The following is a 23846-nucleotide window of genomic DNA, read 5'->3' as shown; positions in this document are numbered from 1 at the left end:
TAAAGTGCATTTGTATAAATAATGATTTAAATGATGGATATATTATTTTAGCAAAAACGTTTAGACCAGCTTTCTCCTTTGTTTTGAAAAATAGCCAATGAAACTAATCTTCAGGATTTGGCAACTAAAGACTTTTATTTAATCCAAATGTACTGGATGAACAACATACTACTGTATAGCAGTAGTATATTTACTTAAAGATCTGCATAATAAAGGGCAGGTTTGGGATTATACACTAGGAGGTGACAAAGGTTAACAATAGAAAGAAAGCAGCCAGTTGATGTGGATCATCCTGTAGTCTGTCTTCATCTAGCAAGCTGTGGAGACCATTGCCTCTAAGAAGCTGAAGCTGTTACATGTGCAGGAATATCACATGCCTATTTTTTGAATTTCAAAGCCCAATACAGAACAACAGGGCTGTCAGGGATCCACCAGGGCTATAAGGCAGATAGCTAGCTTTTGGGGACATTCTCCTTTTGTTTGAGGAAGCACTGACTAAAAGTAGGAACAGGTACTTGGGAGCAGAGTGGGCACATCACTGTTTTTGCCTGGTTTTCTAGATCTGAAAGGGGAGTGTGAAAGGGGGATAGTGCTGCAGACTACACCTATTGCCGATTTAGAAGTGTTGCTGACTAGGGAGGCAGATTCCAGACTCCTGGAGTTGAAGAGAAATATCCAAGGCTACAGAATTAGCTCAGCATCTGAAAACAGTATTCATGGTCTAATTTTTGTTACTCACCATATGTTCACTGGTGCTGCCTTCCTGCTGCATCATATTTTAGTTGTTTTCTCAAATCAGAGGACTCTAAGGACAGTAAGACCAGCATCTTCCAAAGGTTCTTCTGTAGCACCACTTTAGGAATGAACCCATCACATGAATACTCTTTGAATAAATGATAGTAACTTCCTTATACAGAGAATGAGCATCTAACTTCATTTGCTCTTAGGATGGCTCCTTTAAGAATTTATAAAATGGGGCAATTCTGGGATTAGCTGGATTTCTGTATTTGAAAAATATTCCACTAAGTATTCATGGATCTTTGTTACTTATTAGTAGTTGGTGCTGGTGGTGGTGGTAGGGAGAGTAGCTTTGATCACTTACTGCTCAGTCTCTGGCCATAGGGTGATGCTTAGAGAAAGTACACACATGGCTGTTAACATACTGAGGTTAAGAGACGAGCACCTGGAAGTGCTCTGCAGCAACCCTTACACCTTATGTGATGATACAGAACAAAATCTGATCATGTTTAACCTCCTCTGATACTGAGGCATGCCCATCTGAGAATGCTCAATCAACAGTCAAGTTAAAAAAAAATCAATTTGTTGCTTCGTCTTTTTATTGACAGTAAAGCCAGGTTAGATAAAGGACTTACTGGATTCAAATTAATAAGTACAATAATTTAATTATAAAAGGAAACTGTCTACTTGGAAGTTTTAGCAGAAATTGCTAAAGACAAGGGACTCTTGGCATATAATCTGTTTATATATGAGAAGATAGCACAGAAAGAAAACTGGACATTCGCGATATGGATGGTTGAGATTAGGGATTCTGCAGAAAGAAAAGCCAAGGTACTGACTGCTCTTTTAAGATAGGGCATTAAAAGACATTAAAAATGAAAAGCAACTGAACTGGGTAATTAACCTCAGGCAAAGGGAATAAATATTTGGCAATGCCCTGATTTTAGCTGCCAAACTGATATCGGTTACCCAGGAAATTCCAAATTTGCAAAAAGTGCCATTTCCTATTAGATGAAAGGCAGGCTGGGTACCCTAGGCAGGCAAAGGTAAGAATGCTACTGTATGGTGGGCTCTGTGTACCAGCATCAACCACTAGCCCTTGATAGCACAATGTGATGAATTTAAGGGTCATTCTTAGCATGATACAGAAAAGGGAGTTATAAGCAGAGACGAATGAAGAGAATGGAGTCAACAAGGAGAAGAAAACTAATACCATAAGCAAGAACATGTGGGAACCATGATGAACAAGCACTTACATCTTTCAGCCTATCTCCATTCTTCGTATCTCATGAGGCAAAACAACTGGGCAAGGACTTCAAAGCCAATAAAGTTGAGTGAAGTGATACAACTACAGACTGACTTGCCAACCATGAGGATCAATATGGTTTCATCAGTGTTGGTGAAGGTTTTGTTTCTGCCTCAATATAATGCACATCCAAGTATTTTGTCAGTACAGTAGACACATTCAAGTAATAATTCTGAACAGCTTCAGGAAGGAACCTACTACCATAACCTTGGGAAGCACACAATATGAAAAGGGGGTTCCCCTTGAAGACAAGGGATGCAGGTAAATTCAAGACCTTAAGAACAATAAAAAAGATAAAAGGTTTAAAAGACTGATGATAGTGAAGCAGGCACATTTTCTTCCTTTTGCTGAACTAGGGCTTGAGGCCTTTAGGCTAACTATGGTTTAAGTGGTGTTGACAAGTTTTATAGAACACGAAGGTGGCAAAGGTTCACTGAAGTTTCTCTTTTACTGCTTAAATTTGCTTCAAATCTCAAATGCTTGTGCTTGCAATAACTTCCTAAAAGCAGAAGTAGTGTTCCCTTTTATGACCTTAATAAAGCATTTGCCCCTTTGATACAAATCATTTTTACTATGCTATCTAAATGGCTGAACCAGTGGCACAAAACTGAGATGGTACATACTGCAGCCAAGGTCCCTGTAAATCAAAATCTGAGCTTTACATAAAAATCTTATTTATAAAAAATACAATACCAAGTATAGTGAGAATGAAGCATGGAGCAGTAGTGCCCCCTGCCAGGGCCATGTGGAAGTGGCTTCTGCTACAGTGCTTGCTTAATGGCACAAGTGAAAAGCTGAATAAGGCAAACACTTGAAGAGGCAGTTTTCTGTAAACTTCTTGGGGGTGGGGAGATTTCCTCTGTTGGGACAGTTGCTGATTTGGGATGGCTAAAATCAGGTGTGACATTTGGCTGCACTTGATGCATCACATTACAGATTAAGACAGCTCCTGCTGGCTGAGACCAGTTCACTTGTTTTAGGAAACAGGTGATCACTGTAGACTTTTGCCTTTACTGTTACAACGTGCAGCCTCTAGCTGATGCCCCCCATGAAGGAAATCACCTCCAGAATCTTCCTAACTGAAACGATACAAAATAAGCTAAGTAATTCAAAGTTTCCTTAGCTTAAAGCTCCTTAAGAACCCTACATTGATTACTAAGCAACTTCGTTAGCGGTGTGTAGCTCAACAGGGATGCTTTAACTAGAATATGTATTCCCACCCACTTGGTACCTAACAGTAATAAACTATAATGACACTAGGAAAACAAACAGATCTTGAGGAATTTTGGCTTCTTCTCATGTCCTCACTTGGAACTTTCCAGCTTTCGTGACATATTTGACTCCTTTAAATGGCTTGTATTTCTCCCCATACATGTCCAAACGGTTTACTTTTAAGCCTGTGTCAAAAAGAATAGGTAAGGAAAGGAACAAATTATTATCCTGGTCACACCAACCAACAATATTTGTTTAGCAATGAATACTACACAATAAATCTGACATTAACCAAGAGTCCCTTTTATCATTTGGAAGCAATCTCCTTTCTACTGCTCATAAATTATAGCACTGTGGAAGGATGGTTTTAGTTTAGATTCCCATGTGGGCAAGGGATGTCTTTTCAAGATGATTCTTTCTGTGAGTATGAATGACTCCTTCTTTTGTGCTTGGAAGGGGGTCTGGTGAAGGAAGTTAAAGGGCTCTCCAAAATCACTGTACCTGAGAGGAGGCCCCATAGCACAGTGTGAAAGGCAGGCTGGAGTTAGTTCTTTTTAAAGAGGGAATGTTAGTAGCCTTCTAAGCAAAATTCAGTTAACCCTTAAACACAAAACTTATCCTTACCAGAAATAGCAAGCTGCTGGATCTTGAATTGTATGTTGAGACTTGGATTCTCTTCTGGCTTGGGTGCTCCAGACTGTAAATTTACCAGTCCTTTAAGACTTGGGAGCTTTTGTGGAGTAATTTTTCCCACATCCCATGTTAGTACCTTAAAAGACATAACAACCAAATACAACCTGAACTATTTACTAAAGACAAATGTTTAGAGACAAGGTTCAAAGACACCATAAATTTCTGTACAGAATGGAGCACAGTGTCTTGGAAACAAGAGACCTGGGATCTTCGGTGACTCTGAATGGTGAGCACAGAGAACCAACATTTGTAGACCATCTACTTTTGGATACAGTATTGTGCTTAGCACTATTCACACATTATCTCAAAGAAGCCTGGGGGCGCCTGGGTGGTTCAGGTGGTTAAGCATCCAACTTCAGCTCAGGTCATGATCTCATGGTTTGTGGGTTTGAGCCTTGTGTAGGGCTCTGTGCTGACAGCTCAGAGCCTGGAGCCTACTTCCAATTCTGTGTCTCCCTCTCTCTCTATCCCTCCCCCACTGGCTCTTGCTCTCAAAAATAAACATTAAAAAAAAAAAGCCTGTGATGCAGATTTTATCTTCTTTTTATCAATAAGGAAACTGAGGCTCAGGGGTCAAATGACTCGCTCAGGGTCACATAGCTAGTTTAGAGGCAAAATTGGGATTTGAAGGGGCGCCTGGGTGGCTCAGTCGGTTGAGCGGCTGACTTCGGCTCAGGTCATGATCTCGCGGTCCGTGAGTTCGAGCCCCGCGTCGGGCTCTGCTGACAGCTCAGAGCCTGGAGCCTGTTTCAGATTCTGTGTCTCCCTCCCTCCCTCTCTCTCTGACCCTCCCCCGTTCATGCTCTGTGTCTCTCTGTCTCAAAAATAAATGTTTAAAAAAAAAATTGGGATTTGAACCTAAGACTGATTTCAAATGTTGTTTCTGCTATATTGCCTTCACTGTGTCTCTGGGCCTCAGTTTACTTTTCTTGTAAAATGAGAAAATGGACCTAAACTGGTGTTTTTTAAACTTTTAGCTTTCTTTGTTCAAATGAAATCTTTAGTGTGGAAGCTCAGTAACAGTCAAGAAAGTGAAGCTGTTACGACTGAAGCCAAGGTGAAGGGCCAGGGATCTGGAGCTCCCCCTTCATTGCTCAGCCCTGTGTAGTATCCGGGGAGGTTCTTCAAATCCTTAGGACTGGATTGGATGATGATTTCATTCAAAAATATGCCTTTTCACTTATCAGGCAGTACAATAACTGCCACTGAAAAGAATCATATTTTTTACCCAAGAAGGAAGCTGACAGAAAATCATCTTTTATAGTTTCTCTGAAAACCCTCTGCTAGAGGCACATTTACGTATAGTGAGGAAGCAGCTTTCCTAGCCAGTACTCACTGTGGAAAAGTGTGAAACAGTGCTTTTAAATGAAAAAGAAAGGTCTTACTGATCAATTTCTACAGAAAATTTAACAATAGACTACAATACTATCTTCTTATATCCAGGTAATGCTTCTCTCTTTTTAAAAAGCTTTTTATATCTTCTTCCTCATTAGTGAGTGGGTCTCTAGATGATCAGTGGATGAGAAAAAGACACACTCTGAGGGAGAACAGAATGAGTCTCAGTTTTCTGTTCATTTCCTCAGCAGCAGATGTGGGTTCCCTCCACAGCCAGGGGCAGGCGCATAGCACAGTATGCTCTCTAGGTTTTGTTAGGAACTTTAGTTTTAACCAAGACATTAAACCCTTCCTTCTGCCCTCCCTGCCATCACAAAATAAAGACTGCAGAAACACTTGCTTACTCTTGATGAGAGGTGGCCATACCTTGGTAACTGGATCAAATGTATAGCTGCCTTGTGTTGGTGTCAGGTTCATATTCAGTACAACTTTTGGCATGTGAACTGTTACTGTGATTCCTTCAATAGTTTTCCCCATATTCTGCTTTGGTCCAATTGTAATATCGAATCTTCCACAAGAACTGTTCTCCTTAAAGCTGATGCAATGTTTCACATACACTGGTATTGCCACTAGACTGAAAAGAGAAAGACAGACTCAACCACAAACATGATTAATAGTGTGAGACAGTTCTAGAGGTAGCCTAAAAACCTCAGTCCAGAGTGTCCTACCCTGCCTTTGACTCCACTGTGGGACCATATACCCCCAGAAGTGGAGATTCAGCATCTGTACCAGGGGGTTTGAGTACATCAGGGTTCCAGCATTACTGCACTAAGACTCATACAATTTCTGAGCAATACATATACAAGTCAAGATAGTATAAACAATTGGGGCAAATAGCCCTAGTTTAAAGAAATGAATTAAGATACCATAGAAAAGATAATTTAAAATTATACTAAATAAAATAGTCTCTATGTGGTAAGAGCCAAGAAACAACTCCTCTGCTTTTAAGTCCCGTCTAATATTACCCGAATACCTTCTGACATTTTCCAGGGACAAACCAGGTACAACCCATAATGCTAATTCATTCATTTGAACCTCAGTACACAAAAGAGTGTTCTGAAGCCAGTTAGTTGGGAGATACCCTGGGAAGCTGGAGATATGTGTGTCCTTTAGTTATGAAGCCTAAAGACCACAGTAAAATTATGGCATGGATTCAAGGTTTTGCCCAGGTTACACAATTCCAAAATGCTTGTTCTCAGGTATATATCTTACTACTCTCATTTACTACTATTTTATACTTTCAGATTCAAGGTACACTGATTATATTAGACACATATTTTCACCAGTTCTTCCTGAGTCTCCTGCTGGGCCATGGCTAAAGGGAGCAGTGATGAATTCAAGTATTTAACTGTCAAAATGGAAAAGGTAAAGCGAATTCTACCCATCACACTGATCTACGATGGTAGATTTCTGGTTGATGCACCGACATACTTTTGTGAGCTGACACGATATGATATGAGTCGGAAATTTCCATCTGGAGGAATAAATGACAAAACTCTTTCAGATTCCCAACGCTTGAACCGGATGCAGGGGTGGAAGCTGACATCATCTAGAAGCCGTGGGTTCTGCCAGGAAAACAAGATAGCAATACTCATAGAGTGCAGTGAATATGGCAACTCTACTCAGATATGAGAAATTAATAGACTCCCTAAAGAGAGTCATGTTAAGAGTTGGTTACTATGACCACATTAACAATCTTAATGGATATTATTTTATTTGAATTTCAATAACTATTAAGTAGAAAATACAAGTAGTATCATGTCCATTTTATAAATGAAAAAACTGAGGTTTGAAGAAGTCAAGGTCAGGACAAGACAGCATCAGAACTCTGTTCTCTTGATTTTCTTAGTAGTGTATCATGCTGAGTCTAAAATGATGAAAAAGATCAATGCCCTTTCATCAGCAAAACAAATAATTCGGTTAAGTGAGACTACACATTTGCAGAAGGCAGCCAGCCACTTAAGCCACTTCTGGCAAACTCAGGAAAAGACCTCAGCCTTTTCATAAAGGCCATGCTCATCAAAACACTGTCTTGGGAAGCTGTACTAAGATATTACTGAGATAATCCTTATAATCTAAGATACAAACGTCTCTCAGTATTTATCATTTCATTTAGTACTTCATATGTATTAGGCATGCAAAGAACTACAGGGCAGGAGAACTTACCATGAAAGAAAGAGAAAGGTCAGGCATTCCAGATAGCTTAATGCAAGCATCAATGACCCCCTGAATTTCTGCAAAGACTGTAGATCCTGAGGAAAGAAATAAAGTGATAACATCACTGGAATCTTAGTCTTTACTAGAGCTATCACTGTATCTGAAGTAATGGAGACACCTCCTGAGTGTCAGACATAATGAAACTTGCACATCTTCTAACAAGTTTAGTGGACAAAGGATCTATTACACCAGTTACAACAGCTTCTTCACTAAGTGCCATGGCCCACATCTAACTCTGGTAGGTAATTCTAAGGAATATCAAACCTGACTCTATCTTGATAGTGAACCTTGAAAGACTGCTGGATATGAAGTTAAAAATTAAAAAAAAATTTTTTTTCACGTTTATTCATTTTTGAGAGACAGAGCACGAGTGGGGGAGGGGCAGAGAGAGAGAGGGAGACACAGGATCTGAAGCAGACTCTAGGCTCCGAGCTGTCAGCACAGAGCCCAATGTGGGGCTCGAATCAACGAACCGCGAGATCATGACCTGAGCGAAGTCGGATGCTTAACCAACTAAGCCATTCAGGTGCCCCTGAAATTAAATATTTTTAATGGAATTTACAAATGAGGCAAGTTTCTCATGAAATGGACTAAACTGTTAACTTTAAGAAATAGGCATTATTCTGTAATAATACAGTTATTATTCTGTAGGATAGAATTTTATAATGAAAAAGAGCACTCACTAAAGAAAAGATATTGGTTGTAATTCGTAATAACTCATTTTCACACGGCAACTAGCTGTGTGACCTTAAGCAGATTACTAAGCTCTTCTGAGCCTCAGTCTCCTTATGTATAAAATGTGAGGGTTGGACTAGATGTTTTAAATAAAACTTTATGATTCTAAGACAGTACTGCTGTTTTTTGGGGGGTTGTTATTAGAAGTACTGCATATAGGGGCAGCTGGGTGGCTTAGTCAGTTAAGTGTTTGCCTTTGGCCCAGGTCATGATCTCACGGCTCAAGAGTTCAAGCCCCGTGTTGGGCTCTGTGCTGACAGCTCAGAGCCTGAACCTGCTACGGATTCTGTGTCTCTCTTTCTCTCTGCCCCTCCCCGGCTGGTGCTCTGTTGCTCCCTCTCAAAAATGAATAAACATTAAAAAAAATTCTACATAAAAAAAAGAAGTACTGCATATTAAAGTGGTAGCAAAAGTATGATGTATGGTAGATATACAATAAATGTTTAAATGAATAAACGGCAAAAGGCAGAGGCATACAGGGTAATAACTGGCTTAACAAGGCAGCATGAGATCTGATTTATAAGGTTTGGCAGACCTAAACTAGTGGTTATGAAAATTATATGTAACCTCTGGGCAAAATAAACAGATTTTTAAGCTATTAGAAAGTGAATGCCTTTCCACTGAAGCCATACTGCCAAAGGGTTTCAATTTTCTGTTCAGCTTATGTCAGCTCAACTGTTTCTTCCCAAATAAGATTACATGCACACAATTACCTGATTTATCTATAATTGCATCTATTTCTTCAACGACATCAAAATAGGCTTCATTGTTTGTGTACTTTACCCCTGCCCGTCGCCATGGGATGTTGGACAGCTGCCCAGTGGGGAGTGTGTCCCCAACATTACTGCTGCCTAGAAACCGGAAAAGGAGAAAGCAAAGGTAATGCATTAAATAGTCATCAGAAAAGCTATTTACAAGGGCACCTGGCTGGCTCAGTTGGTAGAGTGTGCGACTCTTGACCTTGGGGTTGTGAGTTCAAGCTCCAAGTTGGGTGTACAGCTAACTTGAAAGGAAGGAAGAAAGAAAGAAAGAAAGGAGAGAAAGAAAGAAAAGAGAAAAAGAAAAAAGAAAGAGAGAGAAAGAAAAGAGAGAAAAAGAAAGAAAGAAAGAAAGAAAGAAAGAAAGAAAGAAAGAAAGAAGAAGCTATTAACCAACAAAACAAAACCAAAAAACAAAAGAATGCTTTATTTGCTTCTTTACTGTTTGGGTTTTACTTCATTGAAGTATTTGAAGAACCACTTGTGGATGGTTTCCAGAATTGTCGGAGATATATTCATACCAACATGATCAAATTTCTAGAAGACAGAAGTAGACCATGTGGTCCTCTATGTGCCAAACCAGGTTAAATTCACTTACTTATCTTTTGCTTTCTTCATGTTAACAGTAACCTAACCTGATTCCAGTGGCTCAACAACGGAATCTCATCCTGCTGCCACTGATGAAGAAAAGAGGCTAGTTGTTTTAAAACCTTCTGCTGATAAAATGTCTCCACTGAGAATACAAAGTGATTAGTAGGCCCTTTGGTATTCAGCTTAAATTCTACATGAGATGCTGCCAAGCAGGCCTCAGTGGAGTAACTGGATGAAGAACACACTCTAGCCTTCTCCCATTTTAAGGTCAGACACCCATATGGCTGCAATATCGCTCATGTTTAATGTTTGGCTTTTTTACTGATAAACTGACATATGTCTGAAGAAAGTCTGGTTGTCCAAAACATATCCTTGAGCTGTGACATATTTAACATTTTGGTTAATTTACATTTCCAACATACAAGTAGTACATGCTTAATAACAACAACAACACATGTGAAGTTCAGAAAAGTGGCTAAAAATATCTATCTTCCTTTTACCAAAATACAACTACCATTAACATTTTGGTATATTTCTTTAAACATTTCCCTCATAAGTAGGTTCTACTTATTATTATTTTTTTTTTTGTATTTTTATAATTTTGTTTTTTTTACATATAATTTTACAGTCTCATTTGATTGGTGTTAGTGTCTCCAACCTTTTGCCTTCCAAAATTTTTGAAAAACACTGCCTTAATCTTCCTGTTCAAAACTTTCAATGTTTCCACACTGGCTTTGTGGGGAAAAAAAAAAAAAAAACCCAAAAAACCCCCCAAAACAAATTTAGCCTAGCATTCAAGAATTTCCTCAACTTAACTCTTTAATTTTATCTCTCACTACTCAGCTAAAAAACAGCTCTGCTTCTGCTAAACAAATTAATACAATTCAAGGCTTTTCACTTTGTGTGTGTTTTCTCATATCATTGCATCTATAGAATGCTCTTATTCTTCCCTCTCTCCCTAAATTCTGTTGCTTCTCTAGGGCTCTGCCCTAGGGCCAACCAGTATAATTCAGAAGGAATTATTTCATCCACTGAACCATTCTCTTGAATTTTATAAAGCACTGCCTTAATAGCCTATATACTGTCATTCTATTATTTTAGTAATTATAAAATACATGTTCATTTTGGAAATTAGAAAGTATAAGGCAAAAATAAGGATAGTATGTAGTTCCTTAGTTGGAGATGGTCATTGAAAACATTTTAGAGCTTTTTTGTCTGTATGAATGTTTATGTATAATTAAGATAATTAAATAATTTTTATGGTTTTGTGTTTTTTTTTCCATTTAATATTATATCCTGTGTACCTTCCAGTGTCACTGCATTATCTATAAAGTATGGAATTGCCTTTTACAATCTTACTATTATTTATGTACTTTATTTTTTTTTTCCCAATCTCTCATCCAGAGTTTAAATTTTAGGCACACAGACACTCCATCTTATCTTTCCTTGAATTTCTCCTAACACTCAGCCTTGTATAGAGGATGAATAAAGCTTTCTTGCAAGCCTCCCTTGCCCCATTTTTTAGGTCAGTACATTTGGAGAGGGGTTTATAATGGTAGACATTATAGCTGGTGTGGCATGTAACATTTCACAGAAATCTTTCTCTAGAAGACTTCAATGCTCTCAAAAAAAAAAAAAAAAAAAAAAGCCATCATCTGGATGTACCTAATTTCTAGCTACACTCAAGAAATAAACCAAAATTAGAAACTTACAAAACAAGTACAAGGCCCACATTGCATGAGATCTCACAAATAGACTAATTTCCTATCTTTTTGTTTTAATAAATCTTCTGCATGTATAAAACAAAGACTTGGAAGAGACAATATGTACTCTGTGGTGAGGATCTTAAATTTTCTATAGTCTAGTAATTTGGGTTTTATATATTTTATATATAACATAATGCCAGTTTTATAATGCTATTTTTGCCAGCTTTTATTGAGATACAATTGACATATAATATTGTGTTAAGTTTAAGTGTATAACATGGTTTGATATACTTATACACTACAAAATGACTATGAGTATAGTATTAGTTTATATATTCATCACATCACATAAAATAATGCTATTTTAAATACTACAATGCCAGTCTGTACATAGATTGAATGCTCTTCTACGTAGCCTTCCCTTTTCTATTGGCTTCTTTAGGATTAACTGGGAAGTTATTCAGTCTTATTATTTAGTGTTAAGTAACAGTAATAATGTTATTGTGGTCTTACAGAAAAATCTATAATAAAAGAATAAAAACCAAAAGTTTTCTTTTTCATTTAAGACCTAGCCTCTTCCCATGAAAAGAAATACACATCTATTTTCGCAACAGCACTAACTTTAACTCTGGGCAAGCTGTACTACCTTTATAATCTGTCAGATCATAAACAAGATTATAAACAACTTGTTTACAAAGTTTTATTTGCTCAGTTCCTACGTTTTCACCTTACCTGTAATAGAGTTGACGACAGAACGTAGAATTGTTGGTGGTTTAATCAGTTCTTTCAAAATATTAGATTCAGTAGCCAGTGGAAATCCATTGTCTAACATTTCTTCCAAGAGCTCATATACAATGACCACATTATCCTTAATTGCAGCTTCCGAACACTCACCAAAGTAGTCCTTAACAAAATGTACATAATATTGCACAATGGAAGACATGAAGAAAGGCTTGCTAGATACTCTTTGTTCAGCAGGATAAACTTATAGTAGCATAATTCATTGTTTAATATGTTGAAAATACATAAATCAGAAGGAAAAAAACCCTTTGTAGTTCTCTACATTATTCTTGAATAATTTTCTTAATATTTTTAGATTGAACTGAATTCCTATTACATATTAAGCCAGAGAGTACACTGAAACATTAAACTAGAATGTGAACTATAAACTTCACTTGCCTACCTCCAAAACACAGGTAAGTTTTCAATTATTTGGTACATTTAGCAAGATAATAAAATGTAAATATTAGAAGACTGCATAACCAATAAAAATCCTGGGACCATTCAGAGAACTGTATGTAGAGGACATTACTGTTTCCTGATGACATAATTTGTAATACATATAGAAAAATAACCTTCTTAAGTGATATTGTTTTTTGGGGGTGCCTGGGTGGCTTCCATGACCATGAGATTACTGTGTTCTACTGAAACAATGAATACAACAGCCATGTATACTGCTACACAGCCTACAAAAAAGGGTTTATGAATTTATTCTTAGTTGAAAAGGAGAGAGAGAGATAGAATACACATACAAAGCTGGATAATTAAAGAATATCATCATGTGTCCTACCCCTAACTTGAGTAATTTAAGTTCAAAAGATTTGATGAATAACCAACCTGAAAAGTGTCAGCAACTCGATGTAGAAACTCAATTACAAATAGAGGTGGCACTTCAGTCTGTATGACAGACACAAAGAAGAGCTTATCCCGGTAGATACTGATGAGGTAGTGATGAGGTGTTGAAATGACAGGTGGTACATTTTCAACATCAGCAGCTTTCTCTTGAGCTTCAAAGAAATAATCACAGACAGACTGGCTCACAACACTCTTCCAGTGCTTCTCTAGAAATATGTCACCGGAACAGTTTATGAGAAATAGACTGTGAATCATTTTCTGGAGGGAAAAAAGTTTAAACAATTTAGTGTACATCAAAAAGTACCCTTGTATTATCCTGACAAAACCAGACAAAGGCAATACAAGAAAATACAGACCAATATCACTTAAGAATAGATGTAAAAATCCTCAACAAAATGCTAGCAAATTGAATCTAGCAATATATACAGAAGATTATACACCTCAGCCAATAGGATTTATTCCAAGAATGGAAGATTGGTTCAACATATGAAAATCAATCAATGTAACACACAACATACATAAAATAAAAGACAATAAAACCATATAATCATTTCAAAACGTGCAGGAAAATAATTTGACAAAATCTAGCACCTGTTTATAATAAAAACACTTAAAATAGAAAAAGAAACTTCCTAACATTGATGGGGCATCTATGAAAATCCCATAGCTAACATTATATTTAATGATTACAGATTAAAACCTTTTTCCTTAATATCAAGAATAAACAATGTTGTCCACTCTCACCATTTTTTTAAAATATATTTTTTAATGTTTTTATTTTTGAGACAGAGAGAGACAGAGCATGAGCAGGGGAGGGGCAGAGAGAGAGGGAGACACAGAATCCAAAGCAGGCTCCAGGCTCTGAGCTGTCAGCACAGAGCCCGACGCGGGGCTCGAACTCATGGACCGTGAGATCATGACCTGAGCTGAAGTCGGATGCTTAACTGACTGAGCCACCCAGGCGCCCCAACTCTCACCATTTTTATTCAGTATGTACTGGAGATTCTAGCCAGGGCAATTAGAAAAATGAAACCAAAGGCCTCCAAAGTGGAAAGGAAGAAAAAAACTACCTCTATTTGCAGATGACACAATTTTATATATGTAAAGTCCTAAGGAACACAGACGTACACACACACAAAATCATAGTTCAGCAAGCTCCCAGAATACAAGATTAATATAAAAAATTATATTTCCTTTTTATTAAAAAATTTGTTTTAATGTTTATTTTTGAGAGAGACAGACAGAGTGCGAGCAGGGGAGGGGCAGAGAGAGAGCAAGACACAGAATCTGAAGCAGGCTCCAGGCTCTGAGTTGTCAGCACAGAGCCCAATGTGGGGCTCGAACTCACAAACCATGAGATCATGACCAGAGCCAAAGTCGGACGCTTTAACCAACTGAGCCACACAGGCACCCCTAGAAAACACTTCTATTTTTACACATTAGCATTGAATAACCTGAAAATGAAATTGAGAAAACAATCCATTTACAAGAGCATCAAGAAGATCAAAATACTTAGGACTAAATTTAACAAAAGTACAAGACTTGTACATTGAATAGTACAGAACATCACTGAAAGAAATTAGAAATTAAAAATATCTAAAACTTGGGAAGGTATTTCATGTTCATGGATTAGAAAACTTAATATTGTTAAGATAGCAATACTCGCCAAATTGGCCTAAGATTCAAAGCAATCTCTACTATAATGCCAGCTGTCTTTTTTGTGGATACTGACAGGATCATCCTAAAATTCATACAGAAATGAAAGAGAGATAAGGATAGCCAAAACAATCTTGAAAAAGAAGAACAAATTTGGAGGACTCACACTTCCTGATTTTAAAAACCTACTACAAATGTACCATGCGGTACTGGCAAAGGGATAGACATATAGATCAATGGAATAGAACTGAGAGTTTTGAAATTAACCCTTACATATACAGTCAATTGATTTCTGATAAGAATGCCAAAACCATTCACTGGGAGAGAGAAGAGTCATTTCAACAAATGGTGCTGGGACAACTAGATTTCCACATGCAAAAGAATGAATATGGACCTCTACCTCATGTCATATACAAAAATCAACTCAAAATGTATCAAAGACCTAAATCTAAGAGCTAAAACTATTTAAAAACTCTTATAAAAAACCATATATGCATTAAGTTGTCAGTACCCTGGGTTAGATAATTTTTTTAGATATGACACCAAAAGCACAAGCAACAAAAGAAAAAACAGATAATCTGGACTTATATCAGAATTAAGAATTTTTGTACTTTGAAGGACATTATCAAGAAAGTAAAAAGAGAACTCACAGAATGAGAGAATAATTGCAAACCATATATTTTATAAGGGACTACTATCCAGAATATATGAACACTTAGCAACTCAATAATAAAAGGACAACACAATAAAAAAAATGGGTAAAGAATTTGAAGACATTACTCCAAAGAAGACAGACATACAAATGGCAAATAAGCGGAGGTAAATGTGCTCAATGCCTTCTCAGAATGTAAATCAAAATCACAATGATGTATTATTTCATATCCATTATAGTAGATATAATCAAAATGCAGACAATAACAAGTATTGACAAGAAAGTGGAGAAACTGGAACCCTCATCAATTGCTGATAGGGATTTAAAATGGTATAGCTGCTGTGGAAAACAGTGTGAATTCTTGCAAAAGTTAAAGACAGAGTTATCAAATGACTCAGAAATTCTACTCCTAGGTATACAACCAAGAAAACTAGGAATGGATGTCCATACAAAAATTTGCATACAAATGTTCCTAGCAGCATTATTCATAATATTCAAAAAGTGGAGACAACTCAAATGTCTATCAACTGATGAATGGGTAAATAACAAATTTTCAAACAATGGAATATTATTCAGCCATAAAAAGGAATGAAGTGATACATGCTATTAAATGGCTGACCATGAAAACATTATGCTTAGAAGCCAGACACAAAGGTCACATATTGTATGATTCCATTTGTATAAAATGTCCAGAATAGGCAAATCTACACAGACTGAAAGTAGATTAGTGGTTGCCAGAGGCTGGGTGGAAGGGGAAGAATGTGGAGTTAGTGGTTATGGGCTTCTCATGTCTTAAGGTGATAAAAACCATCTGGGATTAGAGATAATGATTGTACAACTTTGTGAATATACTAAAACCTACTAACTTGTATACTTTAAAATGTGAATTTTATAGTATGTGAATTATATTTCATTTAAAAAATATTCTTAATAACTGTGACACACAAATCTCCTTCCAGGTGGATTAAAATGTGTACAAATGTGCACCCAAAATATGTATAAAAATATATTGTTATGGTGAAAACCTGCAACAACTCAAATGTTTATTAATAGTGGAATGGAAAAATAAATTACACAATATTACTAAAATGAAAAATTGCACAGCAATGAAAATAAACTTGTTACACGAAGCAAAATCTTAAAATCTGTTTGTAAGATTTGTTTGTTTATTGAACAAAGCCAGAAGCAAAAGGATACATACAGTATGATTCTATTTATGTGAAGTTCTAGAACAGACCAAAATAATCTATGGTTTGATAAAAATGCTTTTATGGAGGAGAGTGAGGGTAGTGACTAAGAGGAGCATGGGGGTGGTTTAGGGTACTTGTAACATTTTATTTTTTGATATAGTTACAAGTTGTATTCATTTTGTGATAATTCATTGGGCTTTATGACATATAATTTTCTGAGTGTTAATTATGCTTCAAATAAAAACTGTATTATCCTTGCAAATAGGGGATGGTGGAAAAATATCTAATTACCTTAACATGTTCCTTCTTTTATATGGATAACATCAGTTATCAGGTGTTTAGTCTGGTGGTCCATTAATTCAAAATTATACTACTGTAGAAGTGTAGCCCAACTGTAAAAAATTTAAAATGAATAGTTTCTCTGCATGAAGATAAATCCCAAAGAGGAAAGGAAAACTTTCCAGAATGGATACATTCATTCAATTCTGTTGACACACAAAACAATGACATAAACCTGAGCAGTTCTTTTAAGATTAAGTAATTAATTTTATGAAAGCATCTGACATTTAAGGACTAATTGGTGATGATTTCCCCTTCCCGTCTGGCACGTTTAGAAGTTTTTAAGTAAATTACTAATTACTAAGATGTGTTTTAATAATTACTGTATTAATTATTATGCATAAAATAAATGCTGTTAACAGTTCCTGTATTAGAAACAAATACGTTTCTTTGTTCAAAGCCATCTCTACTTAGCAAGCAACCAACAGGACAATAAACCCTGACACTTCAGGCATTGGACCTACTAAATTTTTCTAGATTAATACTGCAACCTGCTCATTTTTATACTTTATCTAATCAGATGCTTTAATAGGTTTGTTTCATGTCAGCTTTATATTTCTATTTGGGTGTTAAATAGTGTCATTAGGGGCACCTGGGTGGCTCAGTCGGTTAAGCATCTGACTTTTCGTTTTGGCTCAGGTCATAATCTCATGGTTTGTGAGTTCGAGCCCCACGTTGGGCTCTGCACTGACTGTGAAGCCTGCTTGGGATTCTCTCTCTCTGCCCCTCACCTGTTCCCACTCTTTCACTCAAAACAAATAAACTTAAAAAAAAAAAAAATTAGTGTCATTGGAATACAGACTTGCTATATAGAACCTACTGACTTTTAACTATCATCTGGGCTAATACACTTAAAAAAAACCAAACAAACAGGAATATCCAATGAGAAGATCTGCAACTAAACTTGTATTATGATACATTTCTTGGAATAAAATCTTCATCTGAAATATAAAATGTAGCTTAAAGGAGAACACTGTAATTCCCTCAATGAAGACTCCAATTTGAGCACTTCAACCGAGCCAACTTTGGAAAATGGTACCCTTTGCAAAACTAAATTTTCAGCTCCAATTTTTCAGCTCCATTTTTCAAATTTTATTTGAAAAAATAAATTTTCAAAGCGTTTTATTCATTAAGGGTAAATAAACTAATAATACCTAAAATGTATTCAGTTACTAACTGTGGGCCAGGCACTATGCTAGGCACTTATCTACATTATCTCACTGAATCTTCACAACTCAATGTTATAAATATCGTGCTTATCCCCTTTTTACAGATAAGATGATAAAGTCTTAGAAATGTTAAGTCAGATCCTACAATAAGTATAAGAGCTAAGATTCAAACCCAGGTCCATGAATCTTGGGCTCCCTTTCTCACCTGGCTCCTAGAGACTAGTTATTAGGAACATTCTCTAAGGCAGCACTGTCCAATAGGATTTCTTGCAATGATGGACTAGTATCCATTGGTCACACGTGGCCATTGAGTACTTGAAATACAGCTAATGTAACTGATGTACTGAAGTTTTAATTTTAACTTAATTTAAATTCATATAACTACATGTAGTTAGTGGTTGCCATACTGGACTAGGCAGCAAATGGATAGCAAATGTGCTCTTTGAGCTTATAATTTAAGAAAAAGAACTGAAGGATGTGCTTCTTATTTAGAAGCCAAAATGTGTTCTAATAAATTATTTTGAGCAAAAATTATATTTAAAAGATCTGACAGTAAGTTATATTCTTAAACCAGTCACCCTATAGAAGGTATAGGTCTGTGGTACTTTGTTGTCACAGCACACCCCAGAAGAGCTGCTTGTTCTCAAAGCAAGTGACTTCATAGTTCCTTTATTTTAGAGGCCACATTCCTATTCATTCTCTTAAACTGGTGAAAAATTCTTTCCAGGAAAAGTTTCCACCAAAGTTGTTTTCACTGGCAATAGTTCAAATCTCTGGAGAATACTGTAAGTTAAACCAGCCATCTGGATTTATTGTTATCTTTAATGCTGAGATGAAAGCATAACACTTGTGGCTCTCATCAGTGCTTAGCTTTAAAACCCACCTTACCCTTCTATTATAAAAGAAGAGAGCTTATTTCTTCTATTCATATTATGAACAAAAGCCTAATACATATAACAATTAAATAAATGCCACACATAGCAGTGTAAGTTGTCTCTTTAAAAAATTTTTTTAAATGTTTATTTTTGAGAGAGACAGACAGAGACAGAGAGAGAGAGAGACAGAGAGAGACAGAGAGAGAGAGAGAGAGAAACAGAGCATGAACCGGGGAGGGACAGAGAGAGAGAGCAGACACAGAATCCGAAGTAGGCTCCAGGCTGTCAGCACAGAGCCCGACATGGGGCTCGAACTCACGAACTGTGAGATCATGACCTGAGCCGAAGTGGGACCCTTAATGGACTGAGCCACCCAGGCGCCCCTAGCCTGTTTCTTTAGCTACTTATTCTTTTAGCAGCTGCAGTTACTTCTTTCATCATTTTAACAAACTTTCTGGGAAATTTATACACGTACCGCAACTATAGCCATCTTTTTGTTATTAGTGACTTTTGAATCAGAAAACAGAATGCTACCAGCTTATTTTAAAGCCACATGAGAAACTGTTCAGAAACAGTTCTATCAGAGCTTTGACTGCAGCTTACATACTTCATAAATCCTCTTTACCAAATGAACACTCAACCTGATGAGTCACAAACAATGCAAATATAAAACACACAGTTCCTGACTTAGGATGGTTTGACTTAAGATTTTTCTAATTTACAATCATGCAAAAGTGATATGTATCCATTAGAATCCGTATTTTGAATTTTGATCTTTTTCCAGTAGAGTGATACCATACTCTTGTGGGATGCTGGCCAGAGGCAGTGAGCCACAGCTCCCAATCATCCACATGATCACCAAAGTAAACAAGAAATACACTTACAACTATTCTGTTCTTCACTTCAGTATTCAATAAATTACATGAGATAGTCAACACTTAATTATAAAATACGCTTTGTTTAGATAGTTTTGCCTAACTGTGGGCTACTGTTGAGTGTTCTAAGCACATTTAAGGTTGGCTAGGCTAAGCTATGATGTTCAGTAAATTTAGGTATATTAAATGCATCTTTGACTTAAAATATTTTCAACTTACAATGGGTTTATCAGGACATAACCTCATCATAAATAAGTCAGATGTGGTGACTTAAATAAGTCATAAATAAGGAAGATGTGTAGCCAAATTTCTATTCTTGGAATAGTGTCTAAAAAAGAAAATGTATTCCTTCTACATATAACAGAATGGGGGCATAGAAGGGCCTATATGCAAGGTAAGAGAGTGAGATCAGAAAAGAATCTAGCTCCTCTGATTCTCAGATAATACTTAGACCATTTATTCATTCAACAGATAGTTCGGAATATGTTTTATATACAGCATGCAATGGAGATAAAAGGGTGAACTAAATAAGTCCTTGAACTTAAGAGTGTTTAGACTTCAGCAAAGACGGCAAACAAAACAGTAAGATGTAATTTCTATGACAGAAGTCCTTCAGAATTTCACCAATCTTTAAGGTGACAGAGAACACAAGTAAAGAAAACCAGCACAAATTTAGCAACTTTAGGAGGTGAGGTGATGTGGTGAGATGTGACGGGGAAGGAGATAAGCAGAGACTGGTTCACTTAGTTTTTAGTGCAATGTAAAGTCATTTTTTATGGTTTTAAGCAGGGAATTCATGAAATCCAATTTATAGTTTTAAGAAAAACCACACTGTGGAAACTTAGGCAACTGGATATTGTGACACCGGCTGAGAGATGAATTATGGTGGTGGCCTGGACTAACAGAGTTGACAGCAGGGACAGAGTATAATGAAAAGATAGGAGAAATGCTTAGGCTTGAGCAAAGATTAGGTGGATTTGGGGGGTGGAGATGAGAGGAAAAATGAGGCAGTTAGCCCTGGTCCTGTATACTGACCCAATTCTGGATATATTTGACCTAAATGGATATATTCACAAGACCACTGCGTGTGTAGGTTTGGTGCTTCAGCGAGAAGCTGAGTTGGAGACATGCTTATGAGTAAACACGACTTTTTGTTAATGGGGATTATAGCTATAAGAAGAAAAAAAAACAACAACAAAGAGAGAATGTGCATAGTAAGAAAGAACCTATGGATAGAACTCCAACATCTGAGTAGGGCCAAGGAAATGGGCCTAAAAGAAGACTGAGAAGATGTGGCTGGAGAGCAGTGTGTAAAAAAAAAAAAAAAAAAAAAAAAAAAAAAAAAAAAAAAAAGTAGGAGGGAGGGTAACAATTTTTAGTAAATAGAGTGTTAGTGTGTATCCAGAAGAATATATATAGTACAACTATATAAAGTATAATATATAAAGTATATATAAAGTATTATGGTTTTTTTGTCCCTATTGAGAATTTATGATTTAACACATAGAGGGCATTGGTGACTTTAGTAAAAGTAGTTTTTGTGGTAGTTCAGTGGAATGCTGGAAACAAGACACGATGAAATAGGCTGAGAAATAGCTCAAAGTGGAAAAAACAGAGAAAGGAAAGTAGATGATATACTCAAGAACTCTAGCTGTGAGGATGAAAAGACACAAAAATAAATGGGACTATATCAAAATACAGTTAAGGAAGAATATTTCTAAATGCTTAAGGGAAGGTATGAGTAGAAGGCAAAAGGCAGATGATGTAGGAGAGAGGAAATAACTGGGGAAAAAAAAAAAAAAGAGGATCCTGATTAGGAAGGAGAGGATGGTACTGGGAGACTTCAGAGATTTGTTTTCCTTAAGGGACACTTTTCCAAAAATCACATGACTTCACTCATATGAAGACTTTAAGAAACAAAACAGATGAACATGGGAAACAAAAATCATATAAAAACAGGGAGGGGAACAAAACGGAAGAGACTCATAAATATGGAGAACAAACTGAGGGTTGCTGGAGGGGTTGTGGGAGGGGGGATGGGCTAAATGGGTAAGGGGCACTAAGGAATCTACTCCTGAAATCATTGTTGCACTATATGCTAATTTGGATGTAAATTTTAAAAAATAAAAAAGAAAATTTAAAAAAAAAAGAAAAAAGAAGGGACACTTTGTCTCTTTAAACAAAAGGGAAGAAGGTTTGTACCTTTGGTTGTAGCAACATGATCGCTTCTGTTTTCTGTGTAACAGAAGAGATCATTTGTTGAGGGAGAGAGAATTCTTCTCTACAAATGTCATTTGCTACTCAAGCATTTACATATTACTGAGCTACTTAAACATATCTAATCTAGAGGGAACTCCAACAGTATAGTATGTTGAATGTTTAGAAATACCATAAAAATCCTAAGATTCAGGTAAGAAAAACTAACCTTACTGCAAAGAGAACTTTCCTACCAAAGATATGTAAATTTCAGGTAATTCCTCACTCAACTCATTCCCCCACTTTTCCTATATTCTTAAAGAGTCCTCCTTTCTCTCCATAACTGATCGTTCCATTTGTAATTTTGATCCCATTTCCTTCTCTCTTTTCTTAGATTTGTATCATACACATTGGTTACTTGCTTTCTGCCCCAAAATATGATGTGTCTTGTATTTTTTAAATCAACCCCCAGAGGCGCCTGGGTGGTTCAGTGGTTAAACGACCAACTCTTGATTTTTGGCTCAGGCCGTGATCTCACAGTTTTGTGAATTCCAGCCCCAGGTCGGGCTCTGTACAGAGCTTGCTTGGGATTCTCTCTCTCTCTCTCTCTCTCTCTCTGCCCCTCCCCTGCTCGCGCTCTGTCTCTCTCAAAATAAATAAACTTAAAAAAATTTTTTTTTAATAAAATAAAAATAAACCCCAATCCTTACAGGGACTGACACCCGCTCAATAAACTTTTGCTTCATGCTCCAAACGATGAAGGTTTGATTAGTCTACACTTGCAATCTCTCCTCTCAGTAATTGACTGTATTCAAGCAGATCTTTTAACTGGTCTAATGACTTCCTAATCATCAAATCCAGCTACCTAGTCTCAGACTTCAAATTCCTCCTTTGAACCTTGCAGCATTTCATGTCATTGATAACTTTCTCCAAACCAAAACAAAGACTTCTTATTACATGAAACTTCACCTGTTTGGTTATCACCTTGAAAGTTTCTTTTCGGCTTACTTCCCAGCCTTTTCTTTTTCCCCCTTTTAATCTTTCTACCATCCACACCTAAGCCCCTGTTTCAAACTCGGTATATCCCAAGCTCCACAAAATTCCTTCTCCTCACGTATGGGCTCCTAATTTTAGTGGCACCACCTTCATAATCATACAGGTTATAAACTTCAGCTTTAGGTACAAGCCAAACCCAACAAATCCAACCAGCCACAGTGCTCATCACTTTTCCATACTCAGTTTAGATTCCCGTCACCTCTCTCCTGAAGAACTGCAACACCTTCCTCACTGTATTCGCCACCCCAGGCTCATCCAGGCGCCACCCTCTAACAGGACGTCCGTTCAGGTTAGTCAGGGGGATTGCCTTCCAAAGCAGAAGGCTACGGCTGAGGTCCGAGTTGTTGCTACTTCAGCTCACCGTGGGTGACAAAATCTTTTTCCTGCGCTGAAGCACGGAGAGGGACCCCAATGAGCCTGAACCTCTTGGGCGTGGGACCCGAGAAGGCCGGGCTGCAGGTGCACCTCTCCCTTCCGGCCCTGCCGGCAAGAAAGCCTGGAAGGCCGAGAGGGAGGCCTGGTCAGCATCAGAAATTCTCCCGAAGCCCAGGCTGGAGTCCGGACCCCTAGCTATTCAGCCTGCCCCCCAGTTTTCGAGCTGTTCCCTGTCCGCAGACTCCCCGCCCCTCACACTCACCCCGACACCTGGGCCAGCCAGTGATTCGGCGCCAGGTCCACTCCGGACCTAGGCTGTGGCAGCTGAGAAGGCCCCGAGGACCCCGCAGGTGGGGTGCCCAATAGATTGCCTGACTAACAGCTTCAAAGAAACCAACTGGGTCTACAGTATTGAGAAGATTAAATAAGAAGAAAAACGTTGAATGAGAAGAAGGACGTCTCTTGGGGTTTAGGATC

The 23846-nt window shown here is 37.3% G+C and overlaps 1 protein-coding gene across 3 annotated transcripts; it reads right to left on the bottom strand.

The window, feature by feature from the left end:
* Window positions 1–109: 109 nt before the first annotated feature.
* Window positions 110–23742, bottom strand: AP3M1 (adaptor related protein complex 3 subunit mu 1). 3 transcript variants are annotated; one of them, XM_060643134.3, is made up of 9 exons: window positions 23632–23742; window positions 12969–13244; window positions 12084–12255; window positions 9010–9147; window positions 7511–7596; window positions 6776–6909; window positions 5711–5918; window positions 3881–4025; window positions 110–3441 (listed from the first exon to the last, which is right to left on the bottom strand). In XM_060643134.3, exons 2-9 carry the CDS (start codon window positions 13239–13241, stop codon window positions 3341–3343), a joined length of 1257 nt encoding a protein of 418 aa, XP_060499117.1. In that variant the 5' UTR covers window positions 13242–13244; window positions 23632–23742; the 3' UTR covers window positions 110–3340. The 3 variants fall into 3 exon arrangements, with proteins under 3 accessions (XP_060499117.1, XP_060499118.1, XP_060499119.1); XM_060643135.3 differs by lacking the exon at window positions 23632–23742 and adding an exon at window positions 23356–23621; XM_060643136.3 differs by lacking the exon at window positions 23632–23742 and adding an exon at window positions 23194–23320.
* Between the last annotated feature and the right edge of the window lie 104 nt (window positions 23743–23846).

The sequence above is a fragment of the Panthera onca genome, chromosome D2 (genome assembly GCF_046562875.1).
Source record: "Panthera onca isolate mPanOnc1 chromosome D2, mPanOnc1 haplotype 2, whole genome shotgun sequence".
NCBI lineage: Eukaryota > Metazoa > Chordata > Mammalia > Carnivora > Felidae > Panthera > Panthera onca.
This window is presented reverse-complemented; position numbering and strand designations above follow the sequence as displayed.